The sequence below is a fragment of the Somniosus microcephalus genome, chromosome 9 (genome assembly GCF_052327205.1).
Source record: "Somniosus microcephalus isolate GS21.2 chromosome 9, FLI_Smic_1.0, whole genome shotgun sequence".
NCBI classification, from domain to species: Eukaryota; Metazoa; Chordata; class Chondrichthyes; order Squaliformes; family Somniosidae; genus Somniosus; species Somniosus microcephalus.
The window spans coordinates 246,888,039-246,914,447 of record NC_140995.1 but is presented as its reverse complement, the minus strand read 5'-3'; the positions used below and the strand labels follow the sequence as shown (position 1 = coordinate 246,914,447).

The following is a 26,409-nucleotide window of genomic DNA, read 5'->3' as shown; positions in this document are numbered from 1 at the left end:
ACTCACACACTCTCTCACACACACACACTCACACACACACTCACACACTCGCACACACACTCACACTCTCACTCACACTCACACACTCTCACTCACACTCACTCACACACACTCTCACTCACACACTCTCACTCACACACACACTCACACTCTCACTCACTCACACACACTCACACTCTCACTCACACACACTCACACTCTCACTCACACACTCTCACTCACACTCTCTCACACACACTCACACTCTCACTCACACACTCACTCACACTCTCACTCACTCACACACTCTCACTCACACACTCTCACACACACTCTCTCACACACACTCACACTCTCACTCACACTCTCACTCACTCACACTCACTCACACTCTCACTCACTCACACTCACTCACACTCTCACTCACTCACACTCACTCACACTCTCACTCACTCACACTCACTCACACTCTCACTCACTCACACTCACTCACACTCTCACTCACACACACACTCACACTCTCACACACTCACACTCTCACACACTCACACTCACTCACACTCTCACTCACTCACACTCACTCACACTCTCACTCACTCACACTCACTCACACTCACTCACACTCTCACTCACTCACACTCACTCACACTCTCACTCACTCACACTCACACACTCTCACTCACTCACACTCTCACTCACTCACACTCACTCACACTCTCACTCACTCACACTCACTCACACTCTCACTCACTCACACTCACTCACACTCTCACTCACTCACACTCACTCACACTCTCACTCACTCACACTCACTCACACACACACTCACACTCTCACTCACTCACACTCACTCACACTCTCACTCACACACACACTCACACACACTCTCACTCACTCACACTCACTCACACTCTCACTCACTCACACTCACTCACACTCTCACTCACTCACACTCACTCACACTCTCACTCACTCACACTCACTCACACTCTCACTCACTCACACTCACTCACACTCTCACTCACTCACACTCACTCACACTCTCACTCACACACACACTCACACTCTCACACACTCTCACTCACTCACACTCACTCACACTCTCACTCACTCACACTCACTCACACTCTCACTCACTCACACTCACTCACACTCTCACTCACTCACACTCACTCACACTCTCACTCACTCACACTCACTCACACTCTCACTCACACACACACTCACACTCTCACTCACTCACACTCACTCACACTCTCACTCACACACACACTCACACTCTCACTCACTCACACTCACTCACACTCTCACTCACACACACACTCACACTCTCACTCACTCACTCACTCACACTCTCACTCACACACACACTCACTCACACACACTCTCACTCACACACTCTCACTCACACACTCTCACTCACACACTCTCACACACTCACACTCACACACACACACACACTCACACTCACACACACTCACTCACACACACACTCACTCACACACTCTCACTCACACACTCTCACACACACTCACACTCACACACTCTCACTCACACACTCTCACACTCACACACACTCACTCACACACACACTCACTCACACACTCTCACTCACACACTCTCACACACACTCACACTCACACACTCTCACTCACACACTCTCACACTCACACTCACACACACACACACACTCACACTCACACACACTCACTCACACACACTCTCACTCACACACTCTCACTCACACACTCTCACACACACTCACACTCACACACTCTCACTCACACACTCTCACACTCACACACACTCACACACACACACACACTCACACACTCTCACTCTCACACTCACACTCACACACACTCACACACACACACACACACACTCTCACACTCGCACACACACTCGCACACACACACTCACACTCGCACACACACTCTCACACACACTCTCACACACACTCACACTCACACACTCTCACTCTCACTCACTCACACTCACTCACACTCACACACACACACACACACACACACACACTCACACTCTCACACACACTCACACTCACTCACACACACTCACACACACTCACTCTCTCACTCACACACTCAGCCCATGTTGACGTACAGTTGATGAGGACAATTGTGATCATGGTGGTGATGAAGAAGAGTGTGGGCTCCATGAAGACTTTCACCAGGATGGACGTGAGTAGGAAGAGGAAGAAGATTGCGCCGAGGCATCCACTGATCCGGACCGCCTGTGGGACCCTGGGTTCAGGAAGAGAGGAGAGCATTACTTTGTAATTTACACCCAATGTTCTGATCAACACCCCTCATCAATACATTCACTGCACTGATACCCAGTGCAAAGTACAGGTCCAGAGATAGGCTCAGACAATCCCTCCCAATGACCCAAACAGCATTCCATGGCCATCCAATCCCTAGCTGAGAGGAAAAGCCTGGTCCTCTCCTCGACACTCGCCACCACCCCCCCACCCCCAGATCACTCAATGGACACACAGTCCACCGCCTGTCTTGCCATTCTGTAGCATGGTATCTCCCTGCCACCTGTGCCAATGCTCGGTCCTGACTGTGCCCGGCACTCAGGGAACACCCTGAGAGAGAGGAGGGGAGGGCTTACGGTGGTGTTAGGGAAATTGATGGGATTGAAGGCCGATAAATCCCCAGGGCCTGATAATCTACATCCTAGGGTACTTAAGGAAGTGGCCCTAGAAATAGTAGATGCATTGCTGATCATCTTCCAACATTCGATGGAATCTGGAACAGTACCCATGGATTGGCGGGTAGCTAATGTTACCTCACTATTCAAAAAAGGTGGTAGAGAGAAAACGGGGAATTACAAACCGGTAAGCCTGACATCGGTAGTGGGGAAAATGCTAGAGTCCATTATAAAAGATGTAATAGCAGAGCACTTGGAAAACAATGACAGGATCAGACAAAGTCAACATGGATTTACAAAAGGTAAATCGTGCTTGACTAATCTACTGGAATTTTTTGAGGATGTAACTGGTAAAATAGATAAGGGAGAACCAGTGGATGTGGTGTATTTGGACTTTCAGAAGGCTTTCGATAAGGTCCCGCATAAGAGATTGGCGTGCAAAGTTAAAGCACATGGGATTGGGGGTAAGGTACTGACTTGGAGAGAGAACTGGATGTCAGACAGGAAGCAAAGAGTTGGAATAAATGGGTCTTTTTTCGAGTGGCAGGCAGTGACTAGTGGGGTACCGCAGGGATCGGTCCTTGGGCCCCAGCTATTCACAATATATATTAATGATCTAGACAAGGGAACTAGATGTAATATCTCCAAGTTTGCAGACAACACAAAGCTGGGTGGGCGTGTGTGCTACGAGGAGGATACCGAGAAACTCCAGGATGATTTGGACAGGTTGGGTGATTGGGCAGAAGCATGGCAGATGCAATATAACGTGGATAAATGCGAGGTTATCCACTTTGGTGGCAAAAACAAGAAGGCAGATTATTATCTGAATGGCAATAGATTGGGAGAAGGGGAAGTGCAACGAGACCTGGGTGTCCTTGTGCACCAGTCACTGAAGGTAAGCATGCAGGTGCAGCAGGCGGTTAAGAAGGCAAATGGTATGTTGGCCTTCGTAGCGAGAGGGTTCGAGTACAGGAACAAGGATGTCTTGCTGCAGTTGTACAGGGCCTTGGTGAGACCATATCTTGAGTATTGTGTGCAGTTTTGGTCGCCTTATCTGAGGAAGGATGTTCTTGCCATGGAAGAAGTTCAGCGAAGATTCACCAGGCTGAAAGCTGGGATGGCAGGAATGACGTATGAGGAGAGATTGGGCTTGTACTCGCTGGAGTTTAGAAGAATGAGAGGGGATCTCATTGAAACTTATAAAATTCTGACAGGGCTGGACAGACTAGATGCAGGAAGGATGTTCCCGATGGTCGGGGAGTCTAGAACCAGGGGTCACAGTCTAAGGATAAGGGGTAAGCCATTTAGGACTGAGATGAGGAGGAATTTCTTCACCCAGAGAGTGGTGAACCTGTGGAATTCTCTACCACAGAAGGCAGTAGAGGCCAACACATTAAATATATTCAAGAAGGAGTTGGATATATTTCTTAAGGCTAACGGGATCAAGGGGTATGGGGAAAAAGCAGGGACCGGGTACTGAATTTGGATGATCAGCCATGATCGCATTGAATGGCAGAGCAGGCTCGAGGGGCCAAATGGCCTACTCATGCTCCTATCTTCTATGTTTCTATGTTTCTATGTGAGGCTGTTACAATTGGTCTCTGCCATTCTCCAGCAGGCTCTGCCTCTCCTGGGTGAGGGGCTATTCACACAGCTGAGCCCTATGCCCCGCCGCATTCTGACCCTTTCATCTTCTCCAATTGTCTCCTGTGAGGTACCTCGTCCAAATGCTTCCTGAAAGTCCATGTTCACCGCATCCACCGCATTTCCCCCACCCACCTCCTCAAAGCACACACCCATTGAGTCTGAACCCTCCGTGATTCCGACCATATTTCCACACCATCACCACGAATGCCTGCTTCAACCTCCATACCATCGCCCGTCTCCGCCCAGCCTCAGCTCATCTGCTGCTGAAACCCTCATCCATGCCTTAGTTACCTCCAGACTTAACTATTCCAACACATTCCTGGCCTGCCCCCCATCTTCTACCCTCCGTAAACGTGAGTTCATCCAAAACTCTGCTGCCCGTGTCCTAACTCGCACCCAGTCCCGTTCGCCCATCACCCCGTGCTCACTGCCCCGTGTCCTAACTCGCACCCAGTCCCGTTCGCCCATCACCCCCTGTGCTCACTGCCCCGTGTCCTAACTCGCACCCAGTCCCGTTCACCCATCACCCCCTGTGCTCACTGCCCCGTGTCCGAACTCACACCCAGTCCTGTTCACCCATCACCCCCTGTGCTCACTGCCCCGTGTCCTAAGTCGCACCCAGTCCCGTTCACCCATCACCCCCTGTGCTCACTGCCCCGTGTCCTAACTCACACCCAGTCCCGTTCATGCATCACCCCCTGTGCTCACTGCCCCGTGTCCTAACTCGCACCCAGTCCCGTTCACCCATCACCCCCTGTGCTCACTGCCCCGTGTCCTAACTCGCACCCAGTCCCGTTCACCCATCACCCCCTGTGCTCACTGCCCCGTGTCCTAACTCACACCCAGTCCCGTTCACCCATCACCCCCTGTGCTCACTGCCCCGTGTCCTAACTCACACCCAGTCCCGTTCACCCATCACCCACTGTGCTCACTGCCCCGTGTCCTAACTCACACCCAGTCCCGTTCACCCATCACCCCCTGTGCTCACTGCCCTGTGTTCTAACTCACACCCAGTCCCGTTCACCCATCACCCCCTGTGCTCACTGCCCCGTGTCCTAACTCACACCCAGTCCCGTTCACCCATCACCCCCTGTGCTCACTGCCACGTGTCCTAACTCACACCCAGTCCCGTTCACCCATCACCCACTGTGCTCACTGCCCCGTGTCCTAACTCGCACCCAGTCCCGTTCACCCATCACCCCCTGTGCTCACTGCACCGTGTCCTAACTCACACCCAGTCCCGTTCACCCATCACCCCCTGTGCTCACTGCCCCGTGTCCTAACTCACTCCCAGTCCCGTTCTCCCATCACCCCGTGCTCACTGCCCCGTGTCCTAAATCACACCCAGTCCCATTCACCCATCAACCCCTGTGCTCGCTGCCCCGTGTCCTAACTCACACCCAGTCCCGTTCACCCATCACCCCCTGTGCTCGCTGCCCCGTGTCCTAACTCACACCCAGTCCCGTTCACCCATCACCCGCTGTGCTCACTGACCCGTGTCCTAACTCACACCCAGTCCTGTTCACCCATCACCCCTTGTGCTCACTGCCCCGTGTCCTAACTCACACACAGTCCCATTCACCCATCACCCCTGTGCTCACTGCCCCGTGTCCTAACTCACACCCAGTCCCGTTCACCCATCACCCCTGTGCTCACTGCCCCGTGTCCTAACTCACACCCAGTCCCGTTCACCCATCACCCCCTGTGCTCACTGCCCCGTGTCCTAACTCACACCCAGTCCCGTTCACCCATCACCCCCTGTGCTCACTGCCCCGTGTCCTAACTCACACCCAGTCCCGTTCACCCCTCACCCCGTGCTCACTGCCCCGTGTCCTAACTCACACCCAGTCCCGTTCACCCATCACCCCCTGTGCTCACTGCCCCGTGTCCTAACTCACACCCAGTCCCGTTCACCCATCACCCCCTGTGCTCACTGCCCCGTGTCCTAACTCACACCCAGTCCCGTTCACCCATCACCCACTGTGCTCACTGCCCCGTGTCCTAACTCACACCCAGTCCCGTTCACCCATCACCCCCTGTGCTCACTGCCCCGTGTCCTAACTCACACCCAGTCCCGTTCACCCATCACCCCCTGTGATCACTGCCCCGTGTCCTAACTCACACCCAGTCCCGTTCACCCATCACCCCCTGTGCTCACTGCCCCGTGTCCTAACTCACACCCAGTCCCGTTCACCTATCACCCCCTGTGCTCACTGCCCCGTGTCCTAACTCACACCCAGTCCCGTTCACCCATCACCCCCTGTGCTCCCTGCCCTGTGTCCTAACTCACACTCAGTCCCGTTCACCCATCACCCCCTGTGCTCACTGCCCCGTGTCCTAACTCACACCCAGTCCCGTTCACCCATCACCCCCTGTGCTCACTGCCCCGTGTCCTAACTCACACCCAGTCCCGTTCACCCATCACCCCCTGTGCTCACTGCCCCGTGTCCTAACTCACACCCAGTCCCGTTCACCCATCACGCCCTGTGCTCACTGCCCCGTGTCCTAAATCGCACCAAGTCCCGTGAACCCATCACCCCCTGTGCTCACTGCCCCGTGTCCTAACTCACACCCAGTCCCGTTCACCCATCACCCTCTGTGCTCACTGCACCGTGTCCTAACTCACTCCCAGTCCCGTTCTCCCATCACCCCCTGTGCTCCCTGCCCCGTGTCCTAACTCACACCCAGTCCCGTTCACCCATCACCCCCTGTGCTCGCTGCCCCGTGTCCTAACTCACACCCAGTCCTGTTCACCCATCACCCTTTGTGCTCACTGCCCCGTGGCCTGACTCACACCCAGTCCCGTTCACCCATCACCCCTGTGCTCACTGCCCCGTGTCCAAACTCACACCCAGTCCCGTTCACCCATCACCCCCTGTGCTCACTGTCCCATGTCCTAACACACACCCTGTCCCGTTCACCCATCACCCCCTGTGCTCACTGCCCCGTGTCCTAACTCACACCCAGTCCCGTTCACACATCACGCCCTGTGCTCACTGCCCCGTGTCCTAACTCGCACCAAGTCCCGTTCACCCATCACCCCCCGTGCTCACTGCCCCGTGTCCTAACTCACACCCAGTCCCGTTCACCCATCACCCCCTGTGCTGACTGCCCCGTGTCCTAACTCGCACCAAGTCCCGTTCACCCATCACCCCGTGCTCACTGCCCCGTGTCCTAACTCACATCCAGTCCCGTTCACCCATCACCCCCTGTGCTCACTGCCCCGTGTCCTAACTCACACCCAGTCCCGTTCACCCATCACCCCCTGTGCTCACTGCCCCGTGTCCTAACTCACACCCAGTCCCGTTCACCCATCACCCCCTGTGCTCACTGCCCCGTGTACTAACTCACACCCAGTCCCGTTCACCCATCACCCCCTGTGCTCACTGCCCCGTGTCCTAACTCACACCCAGTCCCGTTCACCCATCACCCCCTGTGCTCACTGCCCCGTGTCCTAACTCACACCCAGTCCCGTTCACCCATCACCCCCTGTGCTCACTGCCCCGTGTCCTAACTCACACCCAGTCCTGTTCACCCATCACCCCTGTGCTCACTGCCCCGTGTCCTAACTCACACCCAGTCCCGTTCACCCATCACCCCCTGTGCTCGCTGTCCCATGTCCTAACTCACACCCAGTCCCGTTCACCCAACACCCCCTGTGCTCACCGCCCCGTGTCCTAACTCACACCCAGTCCCGTTCACCCATCACCCCCTGTGCTCACTGCCCCGTGCCCTAATTCACACCCAGTCCCGTTCACCCATCACAACCCTGTGCTCACTGCCCCATGTCCTAACTCACACCCAGTCCCGTTCACCCATCACCCCTGTGCTCACTGCCCCGTGTCCTAACTCACACCCAGTCCCATTACCCATCACCCCCTGTGCTCACTGCCCCGTGTCCTAACTCACACCCAGTCCCGTTCACCCATCACCCCTGTGCTCACTGCCCCGTGTCCTAACTCGCACCAAGTCCCGTTCACCCATCACCCACTGTGCTCACTGCCCCGTGTCCTAACTCACACCCAGTCCCGTTCACCCATCACCCCCTGTGCTCACTGCCCCGTGTCCTAACTCACACCCAGTCCCATTCACCCATCACCCCCTGTGCTCACTGCCCCGTGTCCTAACTCACACCCAGTCCCGTTCACCCGTCACCCCCTGTGCTCCCTGCCCTGTGTCCTAACTCACACCCAGTCCCGTTCACCCGTCACCCCCTGTGCTCCCTGCCCCATGTCCTAACTCACACCCAGTCCCGTTCAACCATCACCCCCTGTGCTCACTGCCCCGTGTCCTAACTCACACCCAGTCCCGTTCACCCATCACCCCCTGTGCTCACTGCCCCATGTCCTAACTCACACCCAGTCCCATTCACCCATCACCCTCTGTGCTCACTGCCCCATGTCCTAACTCACACCCAGTCCCGTTCAACCATCACCCCCTGTGCTCACTGCCCCGTGTCCTAACTCACACCCAGTCCCATTCACCCATCACCCTCTGTGCTCACTGCCCCATGTCCTAACTCACACCCAGTCCCGTTCAACCATCACCCCCTGTGCTCACTGCCCCGTGTCCTAACTCACACCCAGTCCCGTTCACCCATCACCCCCTGTGCTCACTGCCCCGTGTCCTAACTCACTCCCAGTCCCGTTCACCCATCACCCCCTGTGCTCACTGCCCCGTGTCCTAACTCACACCCAGTCCCGTTCACCCATCACCCCCTGTGCTCACTGCCCCGTGTCCTAAATCGCACCAAGTCCCGTTAACCCATCACCCCCTGTGCTCACTGCCCCGTGTCCTAACTCACACCCAGTCCCGTTCACCCATCACCCCTTGTGCTCACTGCCCCGTGGCCTAACTCACACACAGTCCCATGCACCCATCACCCCTGTGCTCACTGCGCCGTGTCCTAACTCACAACCAGTCCCGTTCACCCATCACCCCTGTGCTCACTGCCCCGTGTCCTAACTCACACCCAGTCCCGTTCACCCATCACCCCTGTGCTCACTGCCCCGTGTCCTAACTCGCACCAAGTCCCGTTCACCCATCACCCCCTGTGCTCACTGCCCCGTGTCCTAACACACACCCAGTCCCGTTCACCCATCACCCCCTGTGCTCACTGCCCCGTGTCCTAACTCACACCCAGTCCCGTTCACCCGTCACCCCCTGTGCTCCCTGCCCTGTGTCCTAACTCACACCCAGTCCCGTTCACCCATCACCCCCTGTGCTCACTGCCCCGTGTCCTAACTCACACCCAGTCCCGTTCACCCATCACCCCCTGTGCTCACTGCCCCGTGTCCTAACTCACTCCCAGTCCCGTTCACCCATCACCCCCTGTGCTCACTGCCCCGTGTCCTAACTCACACCCAGTCCCGTTCACCCATCACGCCCTGTGCTCACTGCCCCGTGTCCTAAATCGCACCAAGTCCCGTTCACCCATCACCCCCTGTGCTCACTGCCCCGTGTCCTAACTCACACCCAGTCCCGTTCACCCATCACCCCCTGTGCTCACTGCCCCGTGTCCTAACTCACACCCAGTCCCGTTCACCCATCACCCCTTGTGCTCACTGCCCCGTGTCCTAACTCACACCCAGTCCCGTTCACCCATCACCCCCTGTGCTTACTGCCCCGTGTCCTAACTCACACCCAGTCCCGTTCACCCATCACCCCCTGTGCTCACTGCCCCGTGTCCTAACTCACACACAGTCCCGTTCACCCATCACGCCCTGTGCTCACTGCCCCGTGTCCTAACTCGCACCAAGTCCCGTTCACCCATCACCCCCCGTGCTCACTGCCCTGTGTCCTAACTCACACCCAGTCCCGTTCACCCATCACCCCCTGTGCTCACTGCCCCATGTCCTAACTCACACCCAGTTCCGTTCACCCATCATCCCCTGTGCTCACTGCCCCGTGTCCTAACTCACACCCAGTCCCGTTCACCCATCACCCCTGTGCTCACTGCCCCGTGTCCTAACTCACACCCAGTCCCGTTCACCCATCACCCCCTGTGCTCACTGCCCCGTGTCCTAACTCACACCCAGTCCCGTTCACCCCTCACCCCCTGTGCGCACTGCCCCGTGTCCTAACTCACACCCAGTCGCGTTCACCCATCACCCCCTGTGCTCACTGCCCCGTGTCCTAACTCACATCCAGTCCCGTTCACCCATCACCCCCTGTGCTCACTGCCCCGTGTCCTAACTCACACCCAGTTCCGTTCACCCATCACCCCCTGTGCTCACTGCCCCGTGTCCTAACTCACACCCAGTCCCGTTCACCCATCACCCCCTGTGCTCACTGCCCCGTGTCCTAACTCACACCCAGTCCCGTTCACCCATCACCCACTGTGCTCACTGCCCCGTGCCTAAACTCACACCAAGTCCCATTCACCCATCACCCCCTGTGCTCACTGCCCCGTGTCCTAACTCACACCCAGTCCCGTTCACCCATCACCCCCTGTGCTCACTGCCCCGTGTCCTAACTCACACCCAGTCCCGTTCACCCATCACCCCGTGTGCTCACTGCCCCGTGTCCTAACTCACACCCAGTCCCATTCACCCATCACCCCCAGTGCTCACTGCCCCGTGTCCTAACTCACACCCAGTCCCGTTCACCCATCACCCCCTGTGCTCACTGCCCCGTGTCCTAACTCATACCCAGTCCCGTTCGCCCTTCACCCCCTGTGCTCACTGCCCCGTGTCCTAACTCTCACCCAGTCCCGTTCACCCATCACCCCCTGTGCTCAATGCCCCATGTCCTAACTCACACCCAGTCCCGTTCACCCATCACCCCCTGTGCTCACTGCCCCGTGTCCTAACTCACACCCAGTCCCGTTCACCCATCACCCCCTGTGCTCACTGCCCCGTGTCCTAACTCACACCCAGTCCTGTTCACCCATCACCCCCTGTGCTCACTGCCCCGTGTCCTAACTCACACCCAGTCCCGTTCACCCATCACCCGCTGTGCTCACTGCCCCGTGTCCTAACTCTCACCCAGTCCCGTTCACCCATCACCCCCTGTGCTCACTGCCCCATGTCGTAACTCACATCCAGTCCCGTTCACCCATCACCCCCTGTGCTCACCGCCCCGTGTCCTAACTCACACCCAGTCCCGTTCACCCATCACCCCCTGTGCTCACTGCCCCGTGTCCTAACTCACACCCAGTCCCGTTCACCCATCACCCCCTGTGCTCACTGCCCCGTGTCCTAACTCACACCCAGTCCTGTTCACCCATCACCCCCTGTGCTCACTGCCCCATGTCCTAACTCACACCCAGTCCCGTTCACCCATCACCCCTGTGCTCACTGCACCGTGTCCTAATTCACACCCAGTCCCGTTCACCCATCACCCCCTGTGCTCACTGCCCCGTGTCCTAACTCACACCCCGTCCCGATCACCCATCACCCCTGTGCTCACTACCCCGTGTCCTAACTCACACCCAGTCCCATTCACCCCTCACCCCCTGTGCTCACTGCCCCGTGTCCTAACTCACACCCAGTCCCGTTCACCCATCACCCCTGTGCTCACAGCCCCGTGTCCTAACTCGCACCAAGTCCCGTTCACCCATCACCCCCTGTGCTCACTGCCCCGTGCCCTAACTCACACCCAGTCCAGTTCACCCATCACCCCCTGTGCTCACTGCCCCGTGTCCTAACTCACACCCAGTCCCGTTCACCCATCACCCCCTGTGCTCACTGCCCCGTGTCCGAACTCACACCCAGCCCCGTTCACCCATCACCCCCTGTGTTCACTGCCCTGTGTCCTAACTCACACCCAGTCCCGTTCACCCATCACCCCCTGTGCTCACTGCCTCGTGTCCTAACTCACACCCAGTCCGGTTCACCCATCACCCCCTGTGCTCACTGCCCTGTATCCTAACTCACACCCAGTCCCGTTCACCCATCTCCCCCTGTGTTCACTGCCCCGTGTCCTAACTCACACCCAGGCCCGTTCACCATTCACCCCCTGTGCTCACTGCCCCGTGTCCTAACTCACACCCAGTCCCGTTCACCCATCTCCCCCTGTGCTCACTGCCCCGTGTCCTAACTCACACCCAGTCCCGTTCACCCATCACCCCCTGTGCTGACTGCCCGGTGTCCTAACTCACACCCAGTCCCGTTCACCCATCACCCCCTGTGCTCACTGCCCCGTGTACTAACTCACACCCTGTCCCGTTCACCAATCACCCCCAGTGCTCACAGCCCCGTGTCCTAACTCACACCCAGTCCCGTTCAACCATCACCCCCTGTGTTCACTGCCCCGTGTCCGAACTCGCACCCAGTCCCCTTCACCCATCACCCCCTGTTCTCACTGCCCCGTGTCCTAACTCACACCCAGTCCCGTTCACCCATCACGCCCTGTGCTCACTGCCCCGTGTCCTAAATCGCACCAAGTCCCGTTCATCCATCACCCCCTGTGCTCACTGCCCCGTGTCCCAACTCACACCCAGTCCCATTCACCCATCACCCCCTGTGCTCACTGCCCCGTGTCCTAACTCACAACCAGTCCCATTCACCCATCACCCCCTGTGCTCACTGCCCCGTGTCCGAACTCACACCCAGTCCCGTTCACCCAACACCCCCTGTGCTCACTGCCCCTTGTCCTAACTCACACCCAGTCCTGTTCACCCATCACCCCTTGTGCTCACTGCCCCGTGTCCTAACTCACACACAGTCCCGATCACCCATCACCCCTGTGCTCACTGCCCCGTGTCCTAACTCACACCCAGTCCCGTTCACACATCACGCCCTGTGCTCACTGCCCCGTGTCCTAACTCGCACCAAGTCCCGTTCACCCATCACCCGCTGTGCTCACTGCCCCGTGTCCTAACTCACACCCAGCCCCGTTCACCCATCACCCCCTGTGCTGACTGCCCCGTGTCCTAACTCGCACCAAGTCCCGTTCACCCATCACCCCGTGCTCACTGCCCCGTGTCCTAACTCACACCCAGTCCCGTTCACCCATCACCCCCTGTGCTCACTGCCCCGTGTCCTAACTCACACCCAGTCCCGTTCACCCATCACCCCCTGTGCTCACTGCCCCGTGTCCTAACTCACACCCAGTCCCGTTCACCCATCACCCCCTGTGCTCACTGCCCCGTGTCCTAACTCACACCCAGTCCCGTCCACCCATCACCTCCTGTGCTCACTGCCCCGTGTCCTAACTCACACCCAGTCCCGTTCACCCATCACCCCCTGTGCTCACTGCCCCGTGTCCTAACTCACACCCAGTCGAGTTCAACCATCACCCCCTGTGCTCACTGCCCCGTGTCCTAACTCACACCCAGTCCCGTTCACCCATCACCCCCTGTGCTCACTGCCCCGTGTCCTAACTCGCACCAAGTCCCGTTCTCCCATCACCCCCTGTGCTCACTGCCCCGTGTCCTAACTCACACCCAGTCCCGTTCACCCATCACCCCCTGTGCTCACTGCCCCGTGTCCTAACTCACTCCCAGTCCCGTTCACCCATCACCCCTGTGCTCACTGCCCCGTGTCCTAACTCACACCCAGTCCCGTTCACCCATCACCCCCTGTGCTCACTGCCCCGTATCCTGACTCACACCCAGTCCCGTTCACCCATCACCCGCTGTGCTCACTGCCCCGTGTCCTAACTCACACCCAGTCCCGTTCACCCATCACCCCGTGCTCACTGCCCCGTGTCCTAACTCACACCCAGTCCCGTTCAACCATCACCCCCTGTGCTCACTGCCCCGTGTCCTAACTCACACCCAGTCCCGTTCACCCATCACCCCCTGTGCTCACTGCCCCGTGTCCTAACTCACATCCAGTCCCGTTCACCCATCACCCCCTGTGCTCACTGCCACGTGTCCTAACTCATACCCAGTCCCGTTCGCCCTTCACCCCCTGTGCTCACTGCCCCGTGTCCTAACTCTCACCCAGTCCCGTTCACCCATCACCCCCTGTGCTCAATGCCCCGTGTCCTAACTCACACCCAGTCCCGTTCACCCATCACCCCCTGTGCTCACTGCCCCGTGTCCTAACTCACACCCAGTCCCGTTCACCCATCACCCGCTGTGCTCACTGCCCCGTGTCCTAACTCACACCCAGTCCCGTTCACCCATCACCCCCTGTGCTCACTGCCCCGTGTCCTAACTCACACCCAGTCCCGTTCACCCATCACCCGCTGTGCACACTGCCCCGTGTCCTAACTCACACCCAGTCCCGTTCACCCATCACCCCCTGTGCTCACTGCCCCGTGTCCTAACTCACACCCAGTCCCGTTCACCCATCACCCCCTGTGCTCACTGGCCCGTGTCCTAACTCACACCCAGTCCCGTTCACCCATCACCCCCTGTGTTCACTGCCCTGTGTCCTAACTCACACCCAGTCCCGTTCACCCATCACCCCCTGTGCTCACTGCCCTGTGTCCTAACTCACACCCAGTCCCGTTCACCCATCACCCCCTGTGCTCACTGCCTCGTGTCCTAACTCACACCCAGTCCCGTTCACCCATCACCCCCTGTGCTCACTGCCCTGTATCCTAACTCACACCCAGTCCCGTTCACCCATCTCCCCCTGTGCTCACTGCCCCGTGTCCTAACTCGCACCCCGTCCCGTTCACCATTCACCCCCTGTGCTCACTGCCCCGTGTCCTAACTCACACCCAGTCCCGTTCACCCATCACCCCGTGCTCACTGCCCCGTGTCCTTACTCACACCCAGTCCCGTTCACCCATCACCCCCTGTGCTCACTGCCCCGTGTCCTAACTCACACCCGGTCCCGTTCACCCATCACCCCCTGTGCTCACTGCCCTGTGTCCTAACTCACACCCAGTCCCGTTCACCCATCACCCCCTGTGCTCACTGCCCCGTGTACTAACTCACACCCTGTCCCGTTCACCCATCACCCCCTGTGCTCACTGCCCCGTGTCCTAACTCACACCCAGTCCCGTTCACGCATCACCCCCGGTGCTCACTGCCCGTGCCCTAACTCACACCCAGTCCCCTTCACCCATCACCCCCTGTGCTCGCTGCCCCGTGTCCCTACTCACGCTCAGTCCCGTTCACCCATCACCCCCTGTGCTCGCTGCCCCGTGTCCTAACTCGCTCCCAGTCCCATTCACCCATCACCCCCTGTGCTCACTGCCCCGTGTCCTAACTCACACCCAGTCCCGTTCACCCATCACCCCCTGTGCTCCCTGCCCCGTGTCCTAACTCACACCCAGTCCCGTTCACCCATCACCCCCCGTGCTCACTGCCCTGTGTCCTAATTCACACCCAGTCCCGTTCACCCATCACCCCCTGTGATCACTGCCCTGTGTCCTAACTCACACCCAGTCCCGTTCACCCATCACCCCCTGTGCTCACTGCCCCGTGTCCTAACTCGCACAAAGTCCCGTTCACCCATCACTCCCTGTGCTCACTGCCCCATGTCCTAACTCATACCCAGTCCCGTTCACCCATCACCCGCTGTGCTCACTGCCCCCGTGTCCTAACTCACACCCAGTCCCGTTCACCCATCACCCCCTGTGCTCACTGCCCCGTGTCCTAACTCACACCAAGTCCCGTTCACCCATCACTCCCTGTGCTCACTGCCCCATGTCCTAACTCATACCCAGTCCCGTTCACCCATCACCCGCTGTGCTCACTGCCCCCGTGTCCTAACTCACACCCAGTCCCGTTCACCCATCACCCCCTGTGCTCACTGCCCCGTGTCCTAACTCACACCCAGTCCCGTTCACCCATCACCCCCTGTGCTCACTGCCCCGTGTCCTAACTCACACACAGTCCCGTTTACCCATCACCCCCTGTGCTCACTGCCCCGTGACCTAACTCACACCCTGTCCCGTTCACCCATCAGCCCCTCTGCTCACTGCCCTGTGTCCTTACTCACACCCAGCCCCGTTCACCCATCACCCCCTGTGCTCACTGCCCCGTGTAGTAACTCACACCCTGTCCCGTTCACCCATCACCCCCAGTGCTCACTGCCCCGTGTCCTAACTCACACCCAGTCCCGTTCACCCATCACCCCCGGTGCTCACTGCCCCGTGCCCTAACTCACACCCAGTCCCCTTCACCCATCACCCCCTGTTCTCACTGCCCCGTGTCCTAACTCACACCCAGTCCCGTTCACCCATCACGCCCTGTGCTCACTGCCCCGTGTCCTAACTCACACGCAGTCCCATTCACCCATCACCCCCTGTGCTCACTGCCCTGTGTCCTAACTCACTCCCAGTCCCGTTCTCCCATCACCCCCTGTGCTCACTGCCCCGTGTCGTAACTCACACCCAGTCCCGTTCACCCATCACCCCCTGTGCTCACTGCCCCGTGTCCTAACTCACACCCAGTCCCGTTCACCCATCACCCCCTGTGCTCACTGCCCCATGTCCTAACTCACACCCAGTCCCGTTCACCCATCACCCCTGTGCTCACTGACCCGTGTCCTAACTCACACCCAGTCCTGTTCACCCATCACCCCTTGTGCTCACTGCCCCGTGTCCTAACTCGCACCAAGTCCCGTTCACCCATCACCCCCTGTGCTCACTGCCCCGTGTCCTAACTCACACCCAGTCCCGTTCACCCATCACCCCCTGTGCTGACTGCCCCGTGTCCTAACTCGTACCAAGTCCCGTTCACCCATCACCCCGTGCTCACTGCCCCGTGTCCTAACTCACATCCAGTCCCATTCACCCATCACCCCCTGTGCTCACTGCCCCGTGTCCTAACTCACACCCAGTCCCGTTCACCCATCACCCCCTGTGCTCACTGCCCCGTGTCCTAACTCACACCCAGTCCCGTTCACCCATCACCCCCTGTGCTCACTGCCCCGTGTCCTAACTCACACCCAGTCCCGTTCACCCATCACCCCCTGTGCTCACTGCCCCGTGTCCTAACTCACACCCAGTCGAGTTCAACCATCACCCACTGTGCTCACTGCCCCGTGTCCTAACACACACCCAGTCCCGTTCACCCATCACCCCCTGTGCTCACTGCCCCGTGTCCTAACTCACACCCAGTCCCGTTCACCCATCACCCCCTGTGCTCACTGCCCCGTGTCCTAACTCACACCCAGTCCCGTTCACCCATCACCCCCTGTGCTCACTGCCACGTGTCCTAACTCATACCCAGTCCCGTTCGCCCTTCACCCCCTGTGCTCACTGCCCCGTGTCCTAACTCTCACCCAGTCCCGTTCACCCATCACCCCCTGTGCTCAATGCCCCGTGTCCTAACTCACACCCAGTCCCGTTCACCCATCACCCCCTGTGCTCACTGCCCCGTGTCCTAACTCACACCCAGTCCCGTTCACCCATCACCCCCTGTGCTCACTGCCCCATGTCCTAACTCACACCCAGTCCCGTTCACCCATCACCCGCTGTGCTCACTGCCCCGTGTCCTAACTCACATCCAGTCCCGTTCACCCATCACCCCCTGTGCTCACTGCCCCGTGTCCTAACTCACACCCAGTCCCGTTCACCCATCACCCCCTGTGCTCACTGCCCCATATCCTAACTCACACCCAGTCCCATTCACCCATCACTCCCTGTGCTCACTGCCCCGTGTCCTAACTCACACCCAGTCCCGTTCACTCATCACCCCCTGTGCTCACTGCCCCATGTCCTAACTCACACCCAGTCACGTTCACCCATCACCCCCTGTGCTCACCGCCCCGTGTCCTAACTCACACCCAGTCCCGTTCACCCATCACCCCCTGTGCTCACTGCCCCGTGTCCTAACTCACACCCAGTCCCGTTCACCCAGCACCCCCTGTGCTCACTGCCCTGTGTCCTAACTCACACCCAGTCCTGTTCACCCATCACCCCCTGTGCTCACTGCCCCATGTCCTAACTCACACCCAGTCCCGTTCACCCATCACCCCTGTGCTCACTGCCCCGTGTCCGAATTCACACCCAGTCCCGTTCACCCATCACCCCCTGTGCTCACTGCCCCGTGTCCTAACTCACACCCAGTCCCATTCACCCATCACCCCATGTGCTCACTGCCTCGTGTCCTAACTCACACCCAGTCCCGTTCACCCATCTCCCCCTGTGCTCACTGCCCCGTGTCCTAACTCGCACCAAGTCCCGTTCACCATTCACCCGCTGTGCTCACTGCGCCGTGTCCTAACTCACACCCAGTCCCGTTCACCCATCACCCCCTGTGCTCACTGCCCCGTGTCCTAACTCACACCCAGTCCCGTTCACCCATCACCCGCTGTGCTCACTGCCCCGTGTCCTAACTCACACCCAGTCCCGTTCACCCATCACCCCCTGTGCTGACTGCCCCGTGTCCTAATCACACCCAGTCCCGTTCACCCATCACCCCCTGTGCTGACTGCCCCGTGTCCTAACTCACACCCAGTCCCGTTCACCCATCACCCACTGTGCTCACTGCCCCGTGTCCTAACTCACACCCAGTCCCGTTCACCCATCACCCGCTGTGCTCACTGCCCTGTGTCCTAACTCACACCCAGTCCCGTTCACCCATCACCCGCTGCGCTCACTGCCCTGTGTCCTAACTCACACCCAGTCCCGTTCACCCATCACCCCCTGTGCTCACTGCCCCGTGTACTAACTCACACCCTGTCCCGTTCACCCATCACCCCCTGTGCTCACTGCCCCGTGTCCTAACTCACACCCAGTCCCGTTCACCCATCACCCCCGGTGCTCACTGCCCCGTGCCCTAACTCACACCCAGTCCCCTTCACCCATCACCCCCTGTGCTCGCTGCCCCGTGTCCCTACTCACACTCAGTCCCGTTCACCCATCACCCCCTGTGCTCACTGCCCCGTCTCCTAACTCGCACCCAGTCCCATTCACCCATCACCCCCTGTGCTCACTGCCCCGTGTCCTAACTCACACCCAGTCCCGTTCACCCATCACCCCCTGTGCTCCCTGCCCCGTGTCCTAACTCACACCCAGTCCCGTTCACCCATCACCCCCTGTGCTCACTGCCCCGTGTCCTAACTCACACCCAGTCCCGTTCACCCATCACCCCCTGTGCTCACTGCCCCGTGTCCTAACTCGCACCCAGTCCCGTTCACCCATCACCCCCTGTGCTCACTGCCCCGTGTCCTAACTCGCACCCAGTCCCGTTCACCCATCACCCCCTGTGCTCACTGCCCCGTGTCCTAACTCGCACCCAGTCCCGTTCACCCATCACCCACTGTGCTCACTGCCCCGTGTCCTAACTCACACCCAGTCCCGTTCACCCATCACCCCCTGTGCTCACTGCCCCGTGTCCTAACTCACACCCAGTCCCGTTCACCCATCACCCCCTGTGCTCACTGCCCCGTGTCCTAACTCACACCCAGTCCCGTTCACCCATCACCCTCTGTGCTCACTGCCCCGTGTCTTATCTCACACCCAGTCCCGTTCACCCATCACCCCCTGTGCTCACTGCCCCATGTCCTAACTCACACCCAGTCCCGTTCACCCATCACCCCCTGTGCTCACTGCCCCGTGTCCTAACTCACACCCAGTCCCGTTCACCCATCACCCCCTGTGCTCACTGCCCTGTGTCCTAACTCACACCCAGTCCCGTTTACCCATCACCCCCTGTGCTCACTGCCCCGTGTCCTAACTCACACCCAGTCCTGTTCACCCATCACCCCCTGTGCTCACTGCCCTGTGTCCTAACTCACACCCAGTCCCGTTCACCCATCACCCCCTGTGCTCACTGCCCCGTGTACTAACTCACACCCAGTCCCGTTCACCCATCACCCCCGGTGCTCACTGCCCCGTGCCCTAACTCACACCCAGTCCCCTTCACCCATCACCCCCTGTGCTGACTGCCCCGTGTCCTAACTCGCACCAAGTCCCGTTCACCCATCACCCCGTGCTCACTGCCCCGTGTCCTAACTCACATCCAGTCCCGTTCACCCATCACCCCCTGTGCTCACTGCCCCATGTCCTAACTCACACCCAGTCCCGTTCACCCATCACCCCCTGTGCTCACTGCCCCGTGTCCTAACTCACACCCAGTCCCGTTCACCCATCACCCCCTGTGCTCACTGCCACGTGTCCTAACTCACACCCAGTCCCGTTCACCCATCACCCCCTGTGCTCACTGCCCCGTGTCCTAACTCATACCCAGTCCCGTTCGCCCTTCACCCCCTGTGCTCACTGCCCCATGTCCTAACTCTCACCCAGTCCCGTTCACCCATCACCCCCTGTGCTCAGTGCCCCGTGTCCTAACTCCCACCCAGTCCCGTTCACCCATCACCCCCTGTGCTCACTGCCCTGTGTCCTAACTCACACCCAGTCCCGTTCACCCATCACCCGCTGTGCTCACTGCCCCGTGTCCTAACTCACACCCAGTCCCGTTCACCCATCACCCCCTGTGCTCCCTGCCCCGTGTCCTAACTCACACCCAGTCCCGTTCACCCATCACCCCCTGTGCTCACTGCCCCATATCCTAACTCACACCCGGTCCTGTTCACCCATCACCCCTGTGCTCACTGCCCCGTGTCCTACCTCACACCCAGTCCCGTTCACCCATCACCCCTTGTGCTCACTGCCCCATGTCCTAACTCACACCCAGTCCCGTTCACCCATCACCCCCTGTGCTCACTGCCCCGTGTCCTAACTCACACCCAGTCCCGTTCACCCATCACCCCCTGTGCTCACTGCCCTGTGTCCTAACTCCCACCCAGTCCCGTTCACCCATCACCCCCTGTGCTCCCCGCCCCGTGTCCTAACTCACACCCAGTCCCGTTCACCCATCACCCCCTGTGCTCACTGCCCCGTGTCCTAACTCACACCCAGTCCCGTTCACCCATCACCCCCTGTGCTCACTGCCCCGTGTCCTAACTCACACCCAGTCCCGTTCACCCATCACCCCCTGTGCTCACTGCCCCGTGTCCTAACTCACACCCTGTCCCTTTCACCCATCACCCCCTGTGCTCACTGCCCCGTGTCCTAACTCACACCCAGTCCTGTTCACCCATTACCCCCTGTGCTCACTGCCCCGTGTCCTAACTCACACCCAGTCCCGTTCACCCATCACCCCTGTGCTCACTGCCCCGTGTCCTAACTCACACCCAGTCCCGTTCACCCATCACCCCTGTGCTCACTGCCCCGTGTCCTAACTCACACCCAGTCCCGTTCACCCATCACCCCCTGTGCTCACTGCCCTGTGTCCTAACTCCCACCCAGTCCCGTTCACCCATCACCCCCTGTGCTCCCCGCCCCGTGTCCTAACTCACACCCAGTCCCGTTCACCCATCACCCCCTGTGCTCACTGCCCCGTGTCCTAACTCACACCCAGTCCCGTTCACCCATCACCCCCTGTGCTCACTGCCCCGTGTCCTAACTCACACCCAGTCCTGTTCACCCATTACCCCCTGTGCTCACTGCCCCGTGTCCTAACTCACACCCAGTCCCGTTCACCCATCACCCCTGTGCTCACTGCCCCGTGTCCTAACTCACACCCAGTCCCGTTCACCCATCACCCCTGTGCTCACTGCCCCGTGTCCTAACTCACACCCAGTCCCATTCACCCATCACCCCCTGTGCTCACTGCCCCGTGTCCTAACTCACACCCAGTCCCGTTCACCCAACACCCCCTGTGCTCACTGCCCCATGTCCTAACTCGCACCAAGTCCCGTTCACCATTCACCACCTGTGCTCACTGCCCCGTGTCCTAACTCACACCCAGTCCCGTTCACCCATCACCCCGTGCTCACTGCCCCGTGTCCTAACTCACACCCAGTCCCGTTCACCCATCACCCACTGTGTTCACTGCCCCGTGTCCTAACTCACACCCAGTCCCGTTCACCCATCACCCCCTGTGCTCACTGCCCCGTGTCCTAACTCACACCCAGTCCCGTTCACCCATCACCCCCTGTGCTCACTGCCCTGTGTCCTAACTCACACCCAGTCCCGTTCACCCATCACCCCCTGTGCTCACTGCCCCGTGTACTAACTCACACCCTGTCCCGTTCACCCATCACCCCCGGTGCTCACTGCCCCGTGCCCTAACTCACACCCAGTCCCCTTCACCCATCACCCCCTGTCCTCGCTGCCCCGTGTCCCTACTCGCACTCAGTCCCGTTCGCCCATCACCCCCTGTGCTCACTGCCCCGTGTCCTAACTCACACCCAGTCCCGTTCACCCATCACCCCCTGTGCTCACTGCCTCGTGTCCTAAGTCGCACCCAGTCCCATTCACCCATCACCCCCTGTGCTCACTGCCCCGTGTCCTAACTCACACCCAGTCCCATTCACCCATCACCCCCTGTGCTCACTGCCCCGTGTCCTAACTCACACCCAGTCCCGTTCACCCATCACCCCTGTGCTCACTGCCCCGTGTCCTAACTCACACCCAGTCCCGTTCACCCATCACCCCTGTGCTCACTGCCCCGTGTCCTAACTCACACCCAGTCCCATTCACCCATCACCCCCTGTGCTCACTGCCCCGTGTCCTAACTCACACCCAGTCCCGTTCACCCAACACCCCCTGTGCTCACTGCCCCATGTCCTAACTCGCACCAAGTCCCGTTCACCATTCACCACCTGTGCTCACTGCCCCGTGTCCTAACTCACACCCAGTCCCGTTCACCCATCACCCCGTGCTCACTGCCCCGTGTCCTAACTCACACCCAGTCCCGTTCACCCATCACCCACTGTGTTCACTGCCCCGTGTCCTAACTCACACCCAGTCCCGTTCACCCATCACCCCCTGTGCTCACTGCCCCGTGTCCTAACTCACACCCAGTCCCGTTCACCCATCACCCCCTGTGCTCACTGCCCTGTGTCCTAACTCACACCCAGTCCCGTTCACCCATCACCCCCTGTGCTCACTGCCCCGTGTACTAACTCACACCCTGTCCCGTTCACCCATCACCCCCGGTGCTCACTGCCCCGTGCCCTAACTCACACCCAGTCCCCTTCACCCATCACCCCCTGTCCTCGCTGCCCCGTGTCCCTACTCGCACTCAGTCCCGTTCGCCCATCACCCCCTGTGCTCACTGCCCCGTGTCCTAACTCACACCCAGTCCCGTTCACCCATCACCCCCTGTGCTCACTGCCTCGTGTCCTAAGTCGCACCCAGTCCCATTCACCCATCACCCCCTGTGCTCACTGCCCCGTGTCCTAACTCACACCCAGTCCCATTCACCCATCACCCCCTGTGCTCACTGCCCCGTGTCCTAACTCACACCCAGTCCCGTGCAGCCCACACCCCCTGTGCTCACTGCCCCGTGTCCTAACTCACACCCAGTCCTGTTCACCCATCACCCCCTGTGCTCACTGCCCCGTGTCCTAACTCACACCCAGTCCCGTTCACCCATCACCCCCTGTGCTCACTGCCCCGTGTCCTAACTCACACCCAGTCCCGTTCACCCATCACCCCGTGCTCACTGCCCCGTGTCCTAACTCACACCCAGTCCCGTTCACCCATCACCCCCTGTGCTCACTGCCCCGTGTCCTAACTCACACCCAGTCCCGTTCACCCATCACCCCCTGTGCTCACTGCCCCGTGTCCTAACTCACACCCAGTCCCGTTCACCCATCACCCCTGTGCTCACTGCCCCGTGTCCTAACTCACACCCAGTCCCGTTCACCCATCTCCCCCTGTGCTCACTGCCCCGTGTCCTATATCACACCCAGTCCCGTTCACCCAACACCCCCTGTGCTCACTGCCCCGTGTCCTAACTCACACCCAGTCCCGTTCACCCATCACCCCCTGTGCTCACTGCCTCGTGTCCTAACTCACACCCAGTCCCGTTCACCCATCACCCCCTGTGCTCACTGCCCCGTGTCCTAACTCACACCCAGTCCCGTTCACCCATCACCCCCTGTGCTCACTGCCCCGTGTCCTAATTCACACCCAGTCCCATTCACCCATCACCCCCTGTGTTCACTGACCTACTGGCAAGGCCTCGACGTTAAAATTCTCATCCTTGTGTTCAAATTCCTCCATGGCCTCGCCCCTCCCTATCTCTGTAACCTCCTCCAGCCCCGCAACCCCCCGAGATCTCTGCGCTCCTCTAATTCTGGCCTCTTGAGCATCCCCGATTTCCATCGCTCCACCATTGGCGGCCGTGCCTTCAGCTGCCTGGGCCCCGAACTCTGGAATTCCCTCCCTAAACCTCTCTACCTCTCTCTCCTCCTTTAAGACCCTCCTTAAAACCTACCTCTTTGATTAATCTTTTGGTCACCTTCCCTAATATCTCCTCATGTGGCTCGGTGTCAAATTTTGTTTGATATTCGCTCCTGTGAAGTGCCTTGGGAATTTTACTCCGTTAAAGGCACTATATAAATACAGGTTGTTGTTGAATCAGCGAACCCGCTGCCCATTCTCCCCTCCCCCACTCGGAGGGCCACTCGGAGAGGCATACCGTTCGAGGAGGATGGAGTTGAGGCAACTGAACACCAGCATGGGTAACATTGCACACAGTGTCATAACGTTCCCGAACTTTCCCTGCAGGTAGTTCTCCTGGGGGAGCGCGGTCCCATTTACTCCGTACGTCCCGTTGGAATGAAGTTGGTCTGTGGCAACATCCGGATCTCGCAACCGGAACTTGAAATACTGCAGGAGGAAAGAATGGGAATTACCACGGATACCGGAGACAGGAGAGAGTGTTAGGGTCAGCGAGGGGTCAGGGTGGGGTTAGGGGTCAGCGAGGGGTCAGGGTCGGGTAGTGTTAGGGTCAGCGAGGGGTCAGGGTAGGGTGGGGTTAGATTCAGCGAGGGGTCAGGGTGGGGTGGGGTTAGCGACGGGTCAGGGTGGGGTTAGGTTCAGCGAGGGGCCAGGGTGGGGTGGGGTTAGGGTCAGTGAGGGGTCAGGGTGGGGTTAGGGTCAGCGAGGGGTCAGGGTGGTGTAAGGGTCAGCGAGGGGTCAGGGTGGGGTGGGGCTCGGGTCAGTGAGGGGTCAGGGTGTGGTTAGGGTCAGTGAGGGGTCAGGGTGGGGTTAGGGTCAGCGAGGGGTCAGGTGGGGTTAGGGTCAGCGAGGGGTCAGGGTGGGGTTAGGGTCAGCGAGGGGTCAGGGTGGGGTGGGGTTAGGGTCAGTGAGGGGTCAGGGTGGGGTTAGGGTCAGCGAGGGGTCAGGGTGGGGTTAGGGTCAGCGAGGGGTCAGGGTGGGGTTAGGGTCAGCGAGGGGTCAGGGTGAGGTTCGGGTCAGCGAGGGGTCAGGGTGGGGTGGGTTAGGGTCAGTGAGGGGTCAGAGTGGGGTTAGGGTGAGCGACGGGTCAGGGTGGGGTTAGGGGTCAGCGAGGGGTCCGGGTGGGGTTAGGGTCAGCGAGGGGTCAGGGTGGGGTTAGGGTCAGCGAGGGGTCAGGGTGGGGTTAGGGTGTCAGCAAGGGGTCAGTGTGGTGTTAGGGTCAGCGAGGGGTCAGGGTGGGGTAATATTAGCTTCAGCGAGGGGTCAGGCTGGGTTGGGGTTAGGGTCAGCGAAGGGTCAGGGTGGGGTGGGGTTAGGATCAGCGAAAGGTCAGGGTAGGGTAGGATTAGGGTCAGGGTGTGGTAGGGTTAGAGTCAGCGAGGGGTCAGCGTGGGGTAGTGTTAGGGCCAGCAAGGGGGAGGGGTATGGGGTGGGGTTAGGGTCAGCGAGGTGTCAGGGTGGGGTATTGATAGGGTCAGGGTGGGGTAGGGTTAGGGTCAGCGAGGGGTCAGTGTGTGGCAGTGTTATGGTCAGCGAGGGGTCAGGGTGGGGTAGGATTAGGGTCAGGGTGGGGTAGTGTTTGGGTCAGCGAGGGGTCAGGGTGGTGTGGGGTTAGGATCAGCGAGGGGTCAGGGTGGGGTGGGGTTAGGATCAGCAAGGGGTCAGGGTGGGGTGGGGTTAGGATCAGCGAGGGCTCAGGGTGGGGTAGTGTTAGAGTCAGCGAGGGGTCAGAATGGGGCAGTGTTAGGGTCAGCGAGGAGTCAGGGGGGGGTAGGATTAGGGTCAGGGTGGGGTAGTGTTAGGGTCAGCGGAGGGGTCAGGGTGGTGTGGGGTTAGGGGTCAGCGAGGGGTCAGGGTGGGGTGGGGTTAGGATCAGCAAGGGGTCAGGGTGGGGTGGGGTTAGGATCAGCGAGGGGGTCAGGGTGGGTTGGGGTTAGGGTCAGGTGGGTGGGATTAGGGTCGGCGAGGGGTCATGGTGGGGTAGGGTTAGGGTCAGCGAGGGGTCAGGGTGGGGTGGGGTTAGGATCAGCAAAGGGGTCAGGGGTGGGGTGGGGG

At 59.5% G+C, this 26,409-nt stretch overlaps 1 protein-coding gene across 1 annotated transcript in view; it reads right to left on the bottom strand.

The window, feature by feature from the left end:
• LOC147113195 (equilibrative nucleoside transporter 1-like) overlaps positions 1-24,759 on the bottom strand; it is a 181,968-nt gene extending 157,209 nt beyond the window's left edge. Inside the window, exons 1-2 of the mRNA XM_085998105.1 lie at positions 24,593-24,759; positions 2,104-2,243 (exon numbers count right to left, since the gene is read on the bottom strand). Coding sequence (XP_085854231.1) covers positions 2,104-2,243; positions 24,593-24,657 — 205 coding nt within the window. The 5' untranslated portion in view covers positions 24,658-24,759. The remainder of the gene's footprint in view (positions 1-2,103; positions 2,244-24,592) is intronic.
• Between the last annotated feature and the right edge of the window lie 1,650 nt (positions 24,760-26,409).